Source organism: Diplodia corticola (genome assembly GCF_001883845.1).
Source record: "Diplodia corticola strain CBS 112549 chromosome Unknown scaffold62, whole genome shotgun sequence".
In the NCBI taxonomy this organism is placed as follows: Eukaryota; Fungi; Ascomycota; class Dothideomycetes; order Botryosphaeriales; family Botryosphaeriaceae; genus Diplodia; species Diplodia corticola.
In genome coordinates, this window is record NW_017971541.1 from 88,785 (window position 1) to 104,719 (window position 15,935).

The window sequence follows — 15,935 nt, forward strand, 5'->3', positions numbered from 1 at the left end:
GGCTTGGAGATTTGGGAGGGTGACCTGCCGGTCAAGGAGCAGCGCCATCATCACCCACCACGACATCAATTGCGCCCGAAACCGTCTTCCTCCGCTCCGCCTCTACCCAGACGGCATCCCATCCTCGATACACTAGGTGACGGTGACTCCAGTACGTAAGCTCTCCCCTTCCTCCCTCTCGCTGTCCATCTCCCTCTCCGTCTCACTCTCACTCTCACTCTCCTTCCACACATACCACCACACCCCCTGTACTGACGCCGCGTAGACTGGCTGGTCAACTGACACGTCTACCTTCTTCACCAGCCATCGTGGCGTCCGTTGTGCGCGCTGGCCGAATTTTCGGATGGCTTGCGTTGGCGTGGTGGCGGTAGGGGCGGGGCGGTTCTGGCGTAGGAAGGGAAGAGGGGGGGAGCGGGTGGATGGTGGGAGATAAGGGGCAGGCATGGGGAGATTGGTAGAGGCAGCGGCCGGCGGGCGGTGGAAGAGGGGGGGGGGATGCGAACTGCTTTGCTGTTGGGGATCAGGGAGTTCGTCCCTCTGGTCACCGGAGGTGCGCGCGCCGAACAGTGCCGTGTTGTTGTGGATAGGTGTCATATTGTAGTTGAGTAAAGGGATCGTAATCTTGAGCGGATCCCTTCTTGAAGTAGTTATGGTGTAGGTGAGTGTGCGAAAAAAAAAAAAAAAAAAAAGGGAGAGAGAGAGAGAGACTTGAGAGCTGCTCGTTCATGTTAACAGGTACTGATTTTCGTGCAATAGTTGTTTTATCAGCATCTGAATTTTGGCTTCGCGTGAAATGTGAAGGATGTAATAAATCGCAGTGAAAGTACTCTCTCAGGCAACTTTCACGATATTATCTCGGCCGCCATAAATTTAATGCCTATATTACCACCCACCAGTTCGCCGCGCATACGACAACCAACCCAAGCAACAACCTAGTAGGTATAGTAGTCATAGCAGGTATAATAGATACGGCAGCCGGTAACGACTACTCGAGGAACAAGGTGCTTATCCACCGGGCCCTGGGGGGTGGTAAGGCCGGTGGCCGGTGGCCGGTGGCCGGTGAGGCTGGTAGGTGGTGAGGCTGGTAGCTGGTAAGGCTGGTAGCCGGTAAGGCTTGTGGCTGGTAGGTGGTAAGGCACCGCGGTGAGTGGTAAGACCGGTGGGTGGTAATATAGGTGTGGGATGCCAGCGAGTTCTCCAAGTAGGGTCAAATTTATGGCGGCCATTATCTCAGGCAACTTTTACGAATTATCATCTTTCTACACGTAGCTATAGTGCAAACCGGCCATGGTCACTTAAATGGGCTTAATTAATTGTGGTTCAACCATGGCAACTAATATATGCAAACGAAATAGAAACATTAAATGCGGTTGGCTTATATAGCGGAAGATTCCTTAGAAGGACGACAGATTTTGAAAAAGGGACCAGAGTTATAAATTCAACGTAGATATCATGTGAGAGCGCAACAGCAGCTCCGATATTCCAGACCTAACATCTCAAGTCTGGCTATATTCACCAACATGGCAGTCTTTGGTAAACGATATAGAATAAGAAACTGACTGCGAACGCCACCAAAATATAGCCTACGGACGCTATTGACCACACAAACTATTGTTGAGCATTTCCATGTTCACAGGGGCCTAGATTCCACGTGATGGAGCTGCGAACACCCTGATTCACGCTATCACCACGGTCAACCAAGGCACAGGAGAGCACGGAAGCAAGGGGTGAAGTCGCAAAATCTCCCGCGCCTGTGAAAGCGCGATTGCGAACTTCGGCGCTCTTAGCAGACGCTCAGCAGATGGGTCCCATTTATTGTGAGCTGATCCGACAGCATCCCACGGCGCGCGGCTCGACGCGGAAGGGAAGGATGTTTTCTGCTGTTCCAGCAGCAGTCGTAGTGCTCGAAAGGGGCACCAGAGAATAGTCAAAGGAAACAGCCGTGGGTGGAGGAGTAGCCTATCGCAAGCCCTGAGCCTGCTGTGTGTCAGGGGGAGACACAGAACTGACGAAAGACGCGCATTTCCATTATTGTCAACGAGCGACGAGGTGGACCCACGACTGGCACGACGTCATACGAGGGACATGAAATTGAGACTTTCAACCAGGCCATCGACAACGACACTTAGGGTCCTTAGGACCTTGGCAGTAAGCGCATCACGAGTCGGCAACAGTAGTCGCAGTCTGGAGGCGAGCTCAGAAAATGGCACCATGGCCGGCGCAAAAGAAAAAAAGCAGTAAAGCTCAGATGGTTCGGCCGAAGGAGACACAAGGGGATGACGATGGAATTAACAAACCTGGCCCCATGGCGAGCGATCCCAGGGCTGACCAACACGTTTCGCAGCTTCCAATCTCGCGTCGTGATCCTGGAAGCGCGATCACTTCCAGTGTAGGCTCGGCAGGGCGGACGCTAGTTATTCGCCGATGGTCGATAGTAGCTCCGCGGCTCGCGGACTTGATGCTCTGAAAGAAGCGCGTCTCCCTTTCCAATTTCCTGCCAGGACCGCGTCAAAGGGCGAGGCTGCGTCGCAGACGGAGAGCACGGTGTAGATCCGACGGGAGCTGAACTGCCGCAAAGAACAGACCCCAGAGCTTCTTTGCCGGCCGCCTCATCCCCAGTCACGTGCCTTCATTTCGGCGAAAAAACGGGCAGCCCAATGGAGCGCACGGAGTTCGCGAGCTGCCACGGCACGGCAAATTCTCCCGCTATGCGCCGTCTCATCAGCCCTTGGCCGTGACGGGTGTTCGGCCGGACTACTAATGGGTTGGCTGGACGAGTAGTAGTAGGACTGGCAGCAGCGCGCCAGTGCGAGCCACGGCCTCCTGTCCGTCAGTGCCCAATCAGCGACGCGGTGAGGCTCTCGTGGTCGAATGCAACCGTAGCTACGGCTAGTGCCGCAGGAGCCAGTCCAGAGCGGAAAACCCTAAGGGTGCGGCTTGCGGCGGCGGCACTTTGTTCGTGTCCATGGTCCGCGCCCGTGGTGTCGGCTTTGCGCACCACAGCTCTGGTGTGCGCAGGTGTGAGCTTGCAGCGTTTCGGCCTGCTGGGCGTATCTGGCGCAAAGCCAATACGAAGCGGATACGCGCAATCGGCGTGTGTCGGATAGGCGCCATTGTACCGCGTCAGCAGCGGCGCGCCGCCAATAGGCTCACCAACGATGCTCGTCTCCCAAGGCCAAGAGCGATGTGCAGGAGTGTAGGAGAAAACAGATGCGGTGCGATTGTTTCTTCCAGTCCGCCTGTCTTGGCCAAATGGATATATCTTGGCCCGCCGCAATAGGCTTTCTAGGCAGGAGGCAGGTGCGACGGTTTGCGCTGCTGAGTTACTGCGATCGACACGCTGGCTGCATCCTACCCAGCGTCACACTCGAAAGCTAGCCGTGAAATTGGCGACTCTGGAGCGGACGTCGACTCGAGGCATGGGGGCTGCATGGGCGTCCGCGAGCCCGAACGAGTTAATCCTCGCGACGCGCTCGCCGGTGTCTGGCGGCCGGCAGGGCTATCCGAAGCATCTCCGCGCAGCGCAGTCGCGCGGCACAGCTCGGTCGCGTCGCGCCCGTCTCGCGCCATCGTCGGCGTTGGCGGCCGAGGAGACATGCGAGCAACTGCCGTCGGTGAGCTGGTGGTGCTGGTGCTGGTGCCGGTGCTGGTGCTGCTGGCAGCTGAGGTTGCGCATTGATGCTCGCGGCTGTGGACAGACTGGCGCGCGCGCGTTGGGGGCGCGGCTTGCGCTGTGTCGCTCGCCAGGCGTCCTCCAATCTGAAGCCAGTCGTTCCAGGCCCCTCGACGTCCATGTTCGCTCGTCGCTCGCCCGTGGACCACTCGGCGATTGTGCTGTGTACGTACCTGCGTTGCGTTAATTGTCCTCGTCGCGCGTCGCTTGATTGTGCAAATAATGCCTCACGTCGCACTGAGACATTGTCAGGGCGCAGGCGTCGAAGAAGGCCGGCGTGCAGCAGTGACGGGGGAGCAGGAGCAGGAGCAGGAGCAGGAAAGCGATAGTGCGAAGCGAAGGCGACAGGTGCGGCCTCGTCCGCTGCCTTGCGGCTGAGTGGCTTTTTTTTTCTCCAGACCGACTCCCAGCCATGCAGGCAGTCATCAGGCTCGGCTCGGCCACCGTCAGCAACGACGGCGCAGGAACGCCTAGCTCGAGCCGCTCTGGCATCCCGCGCGCGCGCCTTGTGGCGACGGCGACTGGTGGTAGCTGGTGCGTAGGGCTGACCCGAGGACGCCCGAGCGTCGCATCCGGCGGAGGCGTGAGGGTGGTCGGGCTCGTCTGGTGGTTGGCTGCCAGGCCGTGGTTCCTTGCACCTCAAAATCCCTCACCTTGTCCGTCCGCTGCACCACCTGCGTCATCATCCCGCACTCCCCCATCCGTCAGCCCTACCGGCGAAAATGCGTCAATTGGGCCCCGAGTGATTCCCTTCCCTTCCGTGTGTCCGTCCCTCCCTTCCGCTGCACATCATTCGCCTGGTCTAGCCGGGTGGCGACCAACGGCCATGAGCGCCCTTGGCGATAGATAATCGCTGCAATGAGCCATTTTCTCCCCCATCTTTCCACAGCCCTTCCAGAATTTGCCGATGCCGGAGCTTCCGTGCTCGAATTCGCTCTCGTTCTTGGCCTAGCCTGCCGTCGAGCCTGGCCCTGCCACCTACTTCCTATTTCGCCGCGGAAGATACCATGGCAGACCGTGGGGAGGAGGCGGGACGAGGCGTTGGGCTAGCCTCACATCGGCCGCCAACGCCTCCTCCCCCACCGGAATCCACCCGGTCTCCCCGAACCTCATTATTGCCCGAATAGGAAGTCCGTTCGAGAGGGGGAAGATGATGAGTGGGCGCCGGCCGAGGCGGGCCGGGCCGGGTCTGAGACTGAGATTGAGCCGGCCTCGACCAAAAAGTACGTGATGCCTGGAGATCCGTGAGGCTTTTTGCCGCTTCCATGTCTTACCTCAGGCCGCCGTAGCAGGGTAGCCTCGTCTGTCGGCTGAACTTCCCAGAAGGCCGATGCCCCAGGGAGCCGTCGGGGTCTGGGGAAGTTTCGGTCGTGGGGCCAAAACCAGAGAAACCCTGCGTTTAACCGCCGTCGATGGAGTAGTGGCTTCCGAAACGCGGGACAGCGTGGCCAAGAGAAACTCGACGTCGCCGGTAGTTTCGACGTACCAGGTTTGAGGTTTCATCACTGTCGGAGACTTCTTCATCGGGCATTACATATGTCCTTCTTATACTCTTTATCTTGTCGTATACGTCTCGTCTATCTATAAGTCTTCTTGGCCGTAGCCTTGAAGAGCTTCTATCCCGTCCCACGGTATCCCAGCCTTAACACCAAACATCTCGAACAGCCGCCGTCTCAGACGGAAGAAATGGCCACAAAGAAGGCATTGAGCCTGCAAATCCCCCACAAGATGCATTGCACGGTGGCGCTGTTTAGGCCGTCTTGGCAAGAGACTTCTCGAGCTCCAGCAGGTTCTTGACGTTGTCAACGATCGTCTCTTCCAGGGTGTGAAACTTGATGCCAAGCTCGCGAGCCGCCTTGCTGTTATCAACGCCGTACATGTCGGCCAGAGGCGCGCCGGGGGTGCCCTCTGGCACACGGTCCCTCAGTTCGGGGAAGTGCTTGCGGATGACGTCGCAGACCTGCTGGTTGCTGTAGTTGCCCGACGTAATGAAGTAGCGCTGACCAGCAGCCTCCTCCTTCTGATACGCCTGCAGATGGGCCTCCGCGACGTCGCGCACGTCAGCGAAAGCAGGGAAGGCAGCATCGCCGGGCTCGTTCTTGTCACCCTTGATGAAGGTGTAGATCTCCGCCGAAGACGTGTTGAGCTTGCCGAAGTCATCGACGTAGTGCGCGTTAGGGCCGTAGATCATGGGCGGGCAGACGGTCGCCACGGTGAAGTTGGGCTTCTTCTCCTCGACGAACTTGAACGCAGCCTTCTCGGCAAAGACCTTGGACGCGCAGTACGCAATGGCGCCAATGGGAGTGTTGGCCGCATCCTCCCAGCTGACGGGGTTCCAGTCGGCTTCGGTGTACACGTGGCCGGGGCGCAGGCCCTTGGAGAGGTCGACAATGGACGCGAACGAGGCAGTGACGACGACGCGCTTCACACCGGGGTTGTATTTGTGGATCGCGTCGAGAATCTCAGTGGTGCCCTTAACGGCGGGATCAAGCAGATCCTTGACATTGTCCTCCACACTCAACTGGAAGGGGGATGCGGTGTGCACCACTCCGTCCACGCCCTTGACGGCCTCGTCGAAAGCGCCCGCCTCTGCCACATCCTTGACGATGGCAAAGGTCAACTGGCCCGACTCGGTGTACTTGGTGTGCGTCTTGCGGACCTTGTCCGCGGTAGCCTCCGAGCGGACGGTAGTGCGGACCTTGTATCCCTTCTCAAGGAACGAGTTCAGCACGTGGGCAGCCACGAAGCCCGATCCACCCGTTACGAGGATCGTCTGGTTGTTGCCGGGGGTGACGGCATTGGCAGCGGCGCTGGCGGCGTGCTTGACGGTGTCCATGGCGGCGGGACGTGCGTGGCTGGGAAATCGGGTGGCGGCTGGCGGCTGACGGCTGGCGGCTGCTGCAGGAAGGCCAAGCAGATTGCTGCAGGGGATGAAGATGGGCTCAAGAAGTCGCAAAAGAGGCAGAAGATCGTTCAGAAATCCTTCGGCCGCAACCCCTATTCCTGCCTTTATACGCAGAGCGCAGAGCTCCACAGCTTCTCGAACGCGGTTCCATCATTGCCAGTGATTAGTTTTTGCTCGAGCAACAGCGGATACCGCTCTCCTTCATCATGGTGTCGTCGAAAGACATGATGCAAGAAAAGAGGGGCCACGGCCGATTGCGGCTAGGGCCAAGAGGCCACAGCGGGCGAGGCGTGCAGGGCGGTGGGCGTTATCCCCGAGGCGCACGTGAGGGCCTGTGGGCAGCAATCACAGCGGCCAGGCGCGCCAAGGCGCAGGAGCAAGTCCGGGGGAGCTGTCTTGGAAAACGCGGAGGCACGGGAGGCAATCAAACGAGGCTGGAGGAGGCTGGAGCCGCAGCGAGATTAGATACGATGAGACCGTATGCCGGCTTGAGTGAGGGCGGTCCTCCACGAGTCGCCGGCGCTGAGGGCGGGAAATGAGGCCCTTGGGCCATGGCAGAGCATCGCGGGCGCCGTTTGCAGAAGCTCTCCCCGGTCGCCGTGCGCGCACGCCCGCATGCCCGCACGCCCGCCCGCCCGCCTCACCGCGCGCCAGACTGCTCTCTCTGGAAAAAAAAGGGCCGACTCGCGGCGTCTGCCATGCGCGGCTGTTGAAAGGCGGTCCCGTCGGCTTCGAGCTGGGAAAACTGTAAATCCGCGCGGGACGCGGGCGCCCGAAACACAATGGAAACCGTCCTCCCGACTAACGAACGTTTAAATTGGCCCTGGCCGCGAAGGCGCGTTTTGCGCAAAGTGGTTCGGCCGCGTCGCGCCGGTCTGGATCCCGGTTCCGCCAAAACTTTTACCAGGCAATGGATCGTCGGCGCGCAATTGACCGGTCGTGGTGTCGCAGGAGCCGTCACAGTCGTCGCGCGGGACGATGGAAGGCAGGAGGCGACTACCTCCCAGACAGGGAAGCTGGCGGTTGGGCGCCGGCGACGGTGAGTGGTGAGTGGTGAGCGGTGCGTGGTGACCGACGGACGCTGCGACCAGCGCCGCGGCAAAACACGGCGGGCGGTGAGCGCGTCGGCTTTGTGTCGCGTGGCACGGGCGGGTGCAGCGCGAAGTGGCAGCGCACACGAGCATCCATGGAGCTGGCGAGCACGGGCGGCCAGGACAGCCAGGCCCAGGACAGCCAGTGTCGGTCGGCCGAGCACACCGAAAAGGTGCCACGGCCCAGGAAAGCAGAGACAGCAAAGTTGCTGTCAACATCAGCAACGGCCCGCCGCGATATGGATGCCGGGACGCGATGCTGGCCCATGGGCCCCTGTCTAGCGCCAGGCCATCCCGAGTCGGCCGTTGGCGATCTCGCGGCGCTCGCTGCATCGAAGCATGCATAGAAGCACGGAGCCGCGCTGTCACTGGCTGGCCAGGCCCCGCCCGCGCAGTTCCCTAACCCGGGAAGGCCAGTCTTCCCCACCGGCCAGGTAGCAGCGCGGTGCGAGCTCTGGAGGAGCGGTCGCTGCTGGGGCAGGCACACGCTCCTCCAGGAGGAACCACCTCGCACCGAGCGCGCGAGCGGCCCCGTGTGCGCCTGGCTGCTTGACCGCGGTGGTCACCGCCAGTCCAACGTCAGAAAGTGCGTGCCTGTGCGAGGCATTTTCACGCCGGTAGGGCGGACGGCGGCCTGCCGCATTGGGGGGCGCGCGCACCAGGCGCATCTGCATGCTGGAAGAGCCGAGAGACAGCTGTTGTGCAGCATCCCGCAGCCCGGCGCCGGCAGCAGCGAGCAGCGTCCCTCTTGCGCGGGAGCGACCAGCGCTGGCCTGCGGCTTTGGGCCAAGTGCCGCGAGGCTCCAAACGCCCAGCGCTCCACAATTGTCATCTCCAGGCGGTCCCAACTCCCAGGCGGTCCCAGGCGGTCCACCGCTGGGCAATACCAGCCCCGGCACCCTGCAGATCCAGATGGCTGGCATCCGCAGCTGCGTCGCGCTGCTGGCGACGTGGAGAAGGGCTGTGTCGCGGGCGGCCAGGGAAGGCGACGCTGGGCGCGGCTTGGCCATGACACCGGGGGGATTGGCACGTCGCGCGCCCCGCGGAGCGCCATAGGGTGTGCGTAGGGTGCGTAGGGTGCGTAGCAGGTGGCGGCGGCGGCGGAAAAGATGTGCGCGGCAAGCGGCGGCGCTGTCGCTCGCGCGCTGATCTCGGCCGCAGGTGCGATGGACAGGCAAGAGGCTGCAGGAAGCGACTCCAGGTCCCCATACGACGTCAAATCGCGCAGCGCGGTGCTCAGGCGCCCACCAGCGCCAAAGCGGTTAAGCTCTGGGTGGGAATAAGTGCGCCCGCGCACGGCACCGTAGCTCGGCACGCTACCGCACGCTAGCCTGCCAAGCGTTGCTTGTCAGTGCGTGCCGCCTGCGCGCAGCTGCTGGTAGCTGGGGGAGCCGCAGTGAGGAATGGAGCTGGCTGCTCCAGCCCGGCCGCGACTCCGGGTGCGGCTGCGCCCGCGGCAGAGCCCCAGGGCGCCAGCGCGAGCAGACTTTTTTTTCCTCGCGCGCGCATTCGCCGGCCAAGCTCTGCGCGGCGCAGGATGGCGAAACCGCGTGTCGGCTGGGGGCTGCATGAGGCCCAGTCTGCTCGACCGCTTTTGTCGCGCGCCGACTCGCCGCTGTCGCTTATCGGGTTGACGTAACTGCTTAGACCGTGGGGTACGCTTCGGAGATGAGTCTCAGCGGCGCGAAAAATCGCGCGGCTGACTCCCGGCCCAGCGCCCTGCTCTGGCGGCCGAGGACTGAGGCGGCAAGGACGGCACGCACCACCTAAGAAGAATCGGTTCTTTCGTCACTGGCTAGCTCGGTGCGTGCCAGGGGTCCCGTGTCCGCGCTACCGCGACCAGGGCCCTCCGCCGGCCGAGCTGCGAAGACCTGCCCGACCATCCATAAAAACTCTCCCACGCCCCAGGCTCTTTGCTCGCTACTCTTGTTCGTCCCCTCGTGTCCTGATCGAGCGTTCAAGTTGTGCTGCGCCCGGCTCGCCGACCGCAATCCTCCGCAGCGACGGGCAACCACCTCCGTTCTGCTTTCTCCCTCTTTACTTTGGCCAACCAACAACACTCTCTGAGCCAATTCCACCCGAGCCCACGCGCTCACCCACCGCCACACCATGGGCAAGAAGGACATCGAAAAGGGCGACGCCGCCCAGCCCAAGCCCGACGAGTACGAGGGCCTGGACGAGTACGCCGCTCTCCAGAAGTTCATCACCACCTACCGCGACCCCAAGGCCGCCCACGATGAGGAGGGCCACGAGGAGGAGGGCGAGACCAAGAAGGCGCCCTGGTACGCGCCTTGGAAGAAGTCCAAGGCCGGTCCCGGCGGCGACGTGACCGTTCCTCCTGCCTGGCTCGAGGCCGACATCCAGACCGGTATCTCTGAGGGCGACGTCCAGTCGCGCCGCAAGAAGCACGGCTGGAACGAGATCGCCACCGAGAAGGAGAACCTGTTCCTCAAGTTCCTTGGTTTCTTCCAGGGTCCCGTCCTCTACAGTAAGTTCCCGCCGCATGTACCATTTGCCGACCACGTGATCGCTGACACCCGCCGTAGCTATGGAAGTCGCTGTTCTGCTCGCCGCCGGTCTCCGTAACTGGATTGATTTCGGTGTCATCATCGGTATTCTCGTGCTCAACGCCATCGTCGGTTGGTACCAGGAGAAGCAGGCTGCCGATGTCGTCGCTTCGCTCAAGGGTGATATTGCCATGCGCTGCACCGTCGTTCGCGACGGCCGTGAGCAGAACATCCTCGCCCGCGAGGTCGTCCCCGGTGACATTGTCGTCCTCGAGGAGGGCCAGACCGTCCCTGCCGATATCCGCCTGATCTGCGACTACACCAGCCCCCAGGACTTCGAGCGCTACAAGGAGCTCCGCGACACCGACAAGTTCAAGGAGGATGACCCTGAGGAGGAAGAGGACATGGAGGACGAGTCTGACAAGAACCACAAGTTCGGCCAGCCCCTCGTTGCCTGCGATCAGTCCGCCATCACTGGTGAATCCCTCGCCGTCGACAAGTTCATGGGCGATGTCTGCTACTACACCACCGGCTGCAAGCGCGGCAAGGCCTACGGCGTTGCCCTCACCTCGGCCAAGCAGTCTTTCGTCGGTCGCACCGCCTCCCTCGTTGCTGGCGCCAAGGACTCCGGTCACTTCAAGGCCATCATGGACTCCATTGGAACCTCGCTGCTCGTTCTCGTCGTCTTCTTCATCCTCGTTGCTTGGATTGGTGGTTTCTTCCGCTCGCTCAAGATCGCGACTCCCGAGGACAGCTCCAACAACTTGCTCCACTACGCTCTGATTCTCTTCATCGTCGGTGTCCCCGTCGGTCTTCCCGTCGTTACCACCACCACCCTCGCCGTCGGTGCCGCCTACCTCGCCAAGGAGAAGGCTATTGTCCAGAAGCTCACTGCCATCGAGTCCCTCGCTGGTGTCGACGTTCTCTGCTCTGACAAGACCGGTACCCTCACTGCCAACCAGCTCTCTCTCCGTGAGCCCTACGTCGCTGAGGGCCAGGATGTCAACTGGATGATGGCCTGCGCTGCTCTCGCCTCTTCGCACAACATCAAGTCGCTCGACCCCATCGACAAGGTCACCATTCTCTCGCTCAAGCGCTACCCCAAGGCCCGTGAGATCCTTCAGCAGCCCTGGAGGACTGAGAAGTTCACTCCCTTCGACCCCGTCTCCAAGCGCATTACCTCCATCTGCTGGCTCAACGGTGACAAGTACGTCTGCGCCAAGGGTGCCCCCAAGGCCATCGTCAACCTCGCCAACTGCTCCAAGGAGGTCGCCGATCTCTACCGCGACAAGGCTACCGAGTTCGCTCGCCGTGGTTTCCGTTCGCTCGGTGTTGCCTACCAGAAGAACGATGGTGACTGGATCCTTCTCGGTCTGCTCTCCATGTTCGACCCCCCGCGTGAGGACACTGCCCAGACCATCCTCGAGGCCCAGAACCTTGGTGTCCCCGTCAAGATGCTTACTGGTGACGCCATTGCCATCGCTAAGGAGACTTGCAAGATGCTTGCTCTTGGTACCAAGGTCTACAACTCTGAGAAGCTCATCCACGGTGGTCTGACCGGCGCTGCCGCTCACGACCTTGTTGAGCGCGCCGACGGTTTCGCTGAGGTCTTCCCCGAGCACAAGTACCAGGTCGTCGAGATGCTTCAGCAGCGTGGTCACTTGACTGCCATGACTGGTGACGGTGTCAACGATGCTCCCTCTCTCAAGAAGGCCGACTGCGGTATTGCCGTTGAGGGTTCCACCGAGGCTGCCCAGGCTGCCGCCGATATCGTCTTCCTTGCTCCCGGTCTGTCCACCATTGTCCTCGCCATCAAGATCTCTCGCCAGATTTTCAACCGCATGAAGGCCTACATCCAGTACCGTATCGCTCTTTGCCTGCATCTCGAGATCTACCTCGTCTCCTCGATGATCATCATCAACGAGACCATCCGCTCCGAGCTGATCGTCTTCATTGCCCTGTTCGCCGATCTTGCCACCGTCGCCGTCGCCTACGACAACGCCTTCTCTGATGAGCGCCCTGTCGAGTGGCAGCTGCCCAAGATTTGGATCATCTCGGTTGTTCTTGGCTGCATGCTTGCTGCTGGTACCTGGATCATCCGTGGCGCCATGTTCCTCAAGTCCGGCGGTTTCGTCCAGAACTTCGGTTCCGTCCAGGAGATTCTCTTCCTCGAGGTGTCGCTCACTGAGAACTGGCTGATCTTCGTCACCCGTGGCGGTAAGACGTGGCCCTCGTGGCAGCTCATCTTCGCCATCTTCGGTGTCGATGCTCTGGCTACCATCTTCTGTATCTTCGGCTGGCTCTCGGGTGACCCCCAGCCCACCTCGCCCAAGTCTGCGTTCGTCGAGCGCCGCGATGGCTGGACCGACGTCGTCACCGTCGTCGTTGTCTGGTGTTACTCGATCGGTGTCACCATCATCATCGCCATCGTCTACTTCCTGCTCAACCGCCTGCCCGGTCTTGCCGACCTCGGCCGCAAGAACCGTGGCCACAAGGACGAGCGCATTGAGAACATCATCAGCCGCCTCTCCAAGCTTGCTCTGGAGCACGAGATCGACCCCGATGGAAGGGGCCGCTACACGATCGTCCAGAAGACGGCTGTGGAGGAGGAGGACTAGATGTCTTCCTACCTTTCCGGTCCTTCTCTTGATGAAGAAGGACGCAGGAGTTTGGATGAGTTACGGTGTTGATAAAGATTTCCTTTTCATGTTTATGCCTCGCCTAGTATAGAGACCCAATTAGACCTAATAGCAATCTGAGGTAATTCTCTTCAAAATAGTCTTCTACAGTTGTTGTGTTTACTCCATTGTTCTACCGTACTGCTACCTCTGCCACAGGTACCCCCCCCCTCCCCGAGACTTTGGCCCATGGGCGATTTTCCTCCGCCTTCGGCGCACCTACCCAGACCGACTTTAGCCGGCCCACAAGTCCTGGGAAACCTTGTCGCTGCATCCACATCACGAGGGCCGGGATTGGCGCCTCCCAAACGACACGGTCCACCCGCAAAGGCCAAGCCGGACCCCCCCATCAGCGTTTCCCCTGACTACACCGCGTTGAGCGACGAGCAAAGTGGATTCCCCCCAACGAACACGTCGAACCGGAACACCGCCTTGCGCCTTCGCCCTTTGTCGGTTGATTGCATTGTTGTCGTCGCCCGCAAGCTTCCGCCAGCCTTAGGCGACCGTCGGGTCTGCCGGTCGCAATTTCGCCGGGCCGTCGGCGCCCTGGACCATCCATGGGGCACACCGTCACAATACGAGCTGGGCCACTAGTTTATCGCACTCGGCTGATAGCGGCCGCACAGGGACCACCACTACCACACCCCCCCGCCTCCCTTCTTCCTTCCCAAAAGCATAGCAAGGTCAAGAGCTGGGTGCACAGGTCGCCCTGGGGAACCTCACTCGCCCGTCAGCTGACGAGCTCGAGCCAAGTGTCCACGACTGGGGAACAGGGAAGAAAAACAAAAGGGAATTGGGAACGGCAATGGGCTGTGTCGTGGTGCAGGGCCAGGGGAGGGGGGCGGGGAGGGGTGCGATGCGACGACGCCTCGTGGCGTCTGGCGTGTTGTTGTGTTGTTGGGATCGGGGATGATGATTATTGATGATGGGGAGAGGACGAGGGCTTGGTTGCTGGGTGGACCGACGCCAGACGGACGCCCGCCCGCGGACTAACGGGACATCTCACTGCACAGCACCACTACTATCAAAAACCAGAATTCCACACGGCTGGGGTGTGGATTCCACCAGGGACCGGGGTTTCGGAGACTCTCATTTCCTCACAGATTGGGGCGGAGCCTGAGTGGGCAGGTTTCCTCGATTGGGAAGTGCACGAAAGGGAACGAAAAACCTGTTTTACGCGCCGGAGGAGGCGTCTGGACGATTATTGCTGCGTCTCGCAACGCGTCCCAATCTCGTTTGCTTTTTTTTTTTCTCGCAACGTCGTGTTGCTTACGACCATTGCGACGCGACGCAGACGATGACGTGGGGAGCGAGTCAGCGGGCCCCGTGGGGCGGCTGTGTGCGCTTTCGGCCATGTGCAGGATGGAGAGTTTATTGGCTTGTTGGCAGAGCATCGAGGGCTGGGTATGCGCGCAAAAGGAAGGGAAAAAATGGCACTGCGGGCGTACAGATCTGGGACGGAAGGGTTGGATCGGCTTGTCGAAATCCATTGGGGCTGGCTGGCGGCCTTTGCTCCGGCGCAACTGTACAGGGAATGGGGCAGCACTGAACCCTACATGTCGCTCTGCACGCTTGCAAAAATTCTTTGTGGACTGATGATTGCATCGCGGCCGGGCGGCGGGCCTGCTATAGCCACGGTTGAGCGTGGCTGGCGACGCGGCGCTACCACACGCTGCCTGACATTATTGAGACGAGGACGGGAGTGCAATCGCGGCTGGCTGGAGGGCGCCCTGATGCCTTGGGGCTGGAACCGGGCGGATTACCTGACTGTGCTATAGCAATCAACGACTCTGTCTGAGGCAGCGGCGTCGGTGCTCTCCATTTTAATTCCTGTTTTCCTCAGCATGCGTAGAACGGCGCACAGAATGGTGTTTCAGCTTCTGACAGTAGCACGGTAGCCGTCCTTCAGCAATGCAAACGCCAAGCTGTCGTCGAGTGTTGCCAAGGAGGCTGAAATGTGCGTCTGCATCGTGCTACCGTCATGCCTGACGACTTGCCTGCCTCATCTTCAGCACTCGGCCAATAATCCTCCCTGTGCAATGTGCATCATCATCGACCCTGCCGCTCGTCGCCCGGGCTCGGCGCGCGCATCGCGACGTATCATGGCCGTTCTGGAAGCGCCCGCCTCGCCGCATCGGCTGGCTTGCCTTTGCCTGCCGCTTCCCTGCCTGCTCGCCCCATGGTCCCATCCCACACCTCGGCATCCCCATCAAATAGCTTCCCCGAATTCACCCCGGGTTTCCACTGAAAAAAAAAAAAAAAAAGAAAAACGGGCTTCTCCCGCAAGTGACCCCAAAATCCGCCAAGAAGTCGGAACCGCGGCGACGACGACACGGCGTGGAGACCGACCGACCGAACGGACGGCTCAGCGCGCGCCTTGCGGAGCAGCGTTCTTCCAACCACCCCAGCCAAGTCCTGGCCCCCAAAAGACCCGACTCGCTCGCCTCGCCTGCCTTGCGCGACGTGCCACGGGCGCCTTACGTCATGGTGGAGCAAAAACGGATTTTCCGAGGCCGGACGTCCAGGTCCGAGCAGTAAGCAAATCTCTGGGCATACGGGCGCCCGGTGCGGCCTTTCGTTTTGGCAGGGCAGGGCGGGCGGGCGTGTGCGGCGCGCGTACTTCTCCGCACGCGCGTGCAGCGCGTGGCACGCCGGCCGGGGCAGGGCACAAGGCAGACTTGCGTGGGGACAAGCTGGGCCGCAGCAGAGATGCACCAACCACCGGGCTATCACCACGTCGCCCGAACGAACATCCTGCCTCGCGCGGAAGGCGGCCTCTGACTCGATCGACGGTAGAGACGCGACAGACGACGTTGATGACTGCCATGTACAGGCTGCCCAATCACCGTCGCCACCATTGAAGGCGGGCGGTCGGCATATTGGCATATTGGCATATTGGCATTGGCATGCTAGAGCATACTAGAGCGCAGTAATTGCTGGGCAGCGCGAGTGGTTTCCCCGTTGCTCGGGTCTTGCCTGATGTGTTAATCAATGGGAGATCCTCCGTTGCGGCTGCCTCGCCTCGCCCGACCAATGGCGTCGCTTTCCGCCAGCTGGGAAGCATGCGTCGTTATGGGCGAA

General features: G+C 60.8%; 3 protein-coding genes across 3 annotated transcripts; 1 reads left to right on the top strand and 2 right to left on the bottom strand.

Annotated features, from left to right (window-relative positions):
* Positions 1 to 132: 132 nt before the first annotated feature.
* BKCO1_6200027 (uncharacterized protein) lies at positions 133 to 594 on the bottom strand (the record flags this gene model as incomplete). Its single annotated transcript, XM_020278063.1, has 1 exon — positions 133 to 594. One exon carries the CDS (start codon positions 592 to 594, stop codon positions 133 to 135), a length of 462 nt encoding a protein of 153 aa, XP_020126570.1.
* A 4,829-nt stretch (positions 595 to 5,423) lies between these two features.
* BKCO1_6200028 (nad dependent epimerase) lies at positions 5,424 to 6,509 on the bottom strand (the record flags this gene model as incomplete). The annotated part of the gene is made up of 1 exon (XM_020278064.1): positions 5,424 to 6,509. One exon carries the CDS (start codon positions 6,507 to 6,509, stop codon positions 5,424 to 5,426), a length of 1,086 nt encoding a protein of 361 aa, XP_020126577.1.
* A 3,269-nt stretch (positions 6,510 to 9,778) lies between these two features.
* On the top strand, positions 9,779 to 12,794 carry BKCO1_6200029 (plasma membrane h+-atpase pma1; the record flags this gene model as incomplete). The annotated part of the gene is made up of 2 exons (XM_020278065.1): positions 9,779 to 10,157; positions 10,216 to 12,794. The coding sequence occupies 2 exons, from the start codon at positions 9,779 to 9,781 to the stop codon at positions 12,792 to 12,794; spliced, it is 2,958 nt and encodes a 985-aa protein (XP_020126576.1).
* Between the last annotated feature and the right edge of the window lie 3,141 nt (positions 12,795 to 15,935).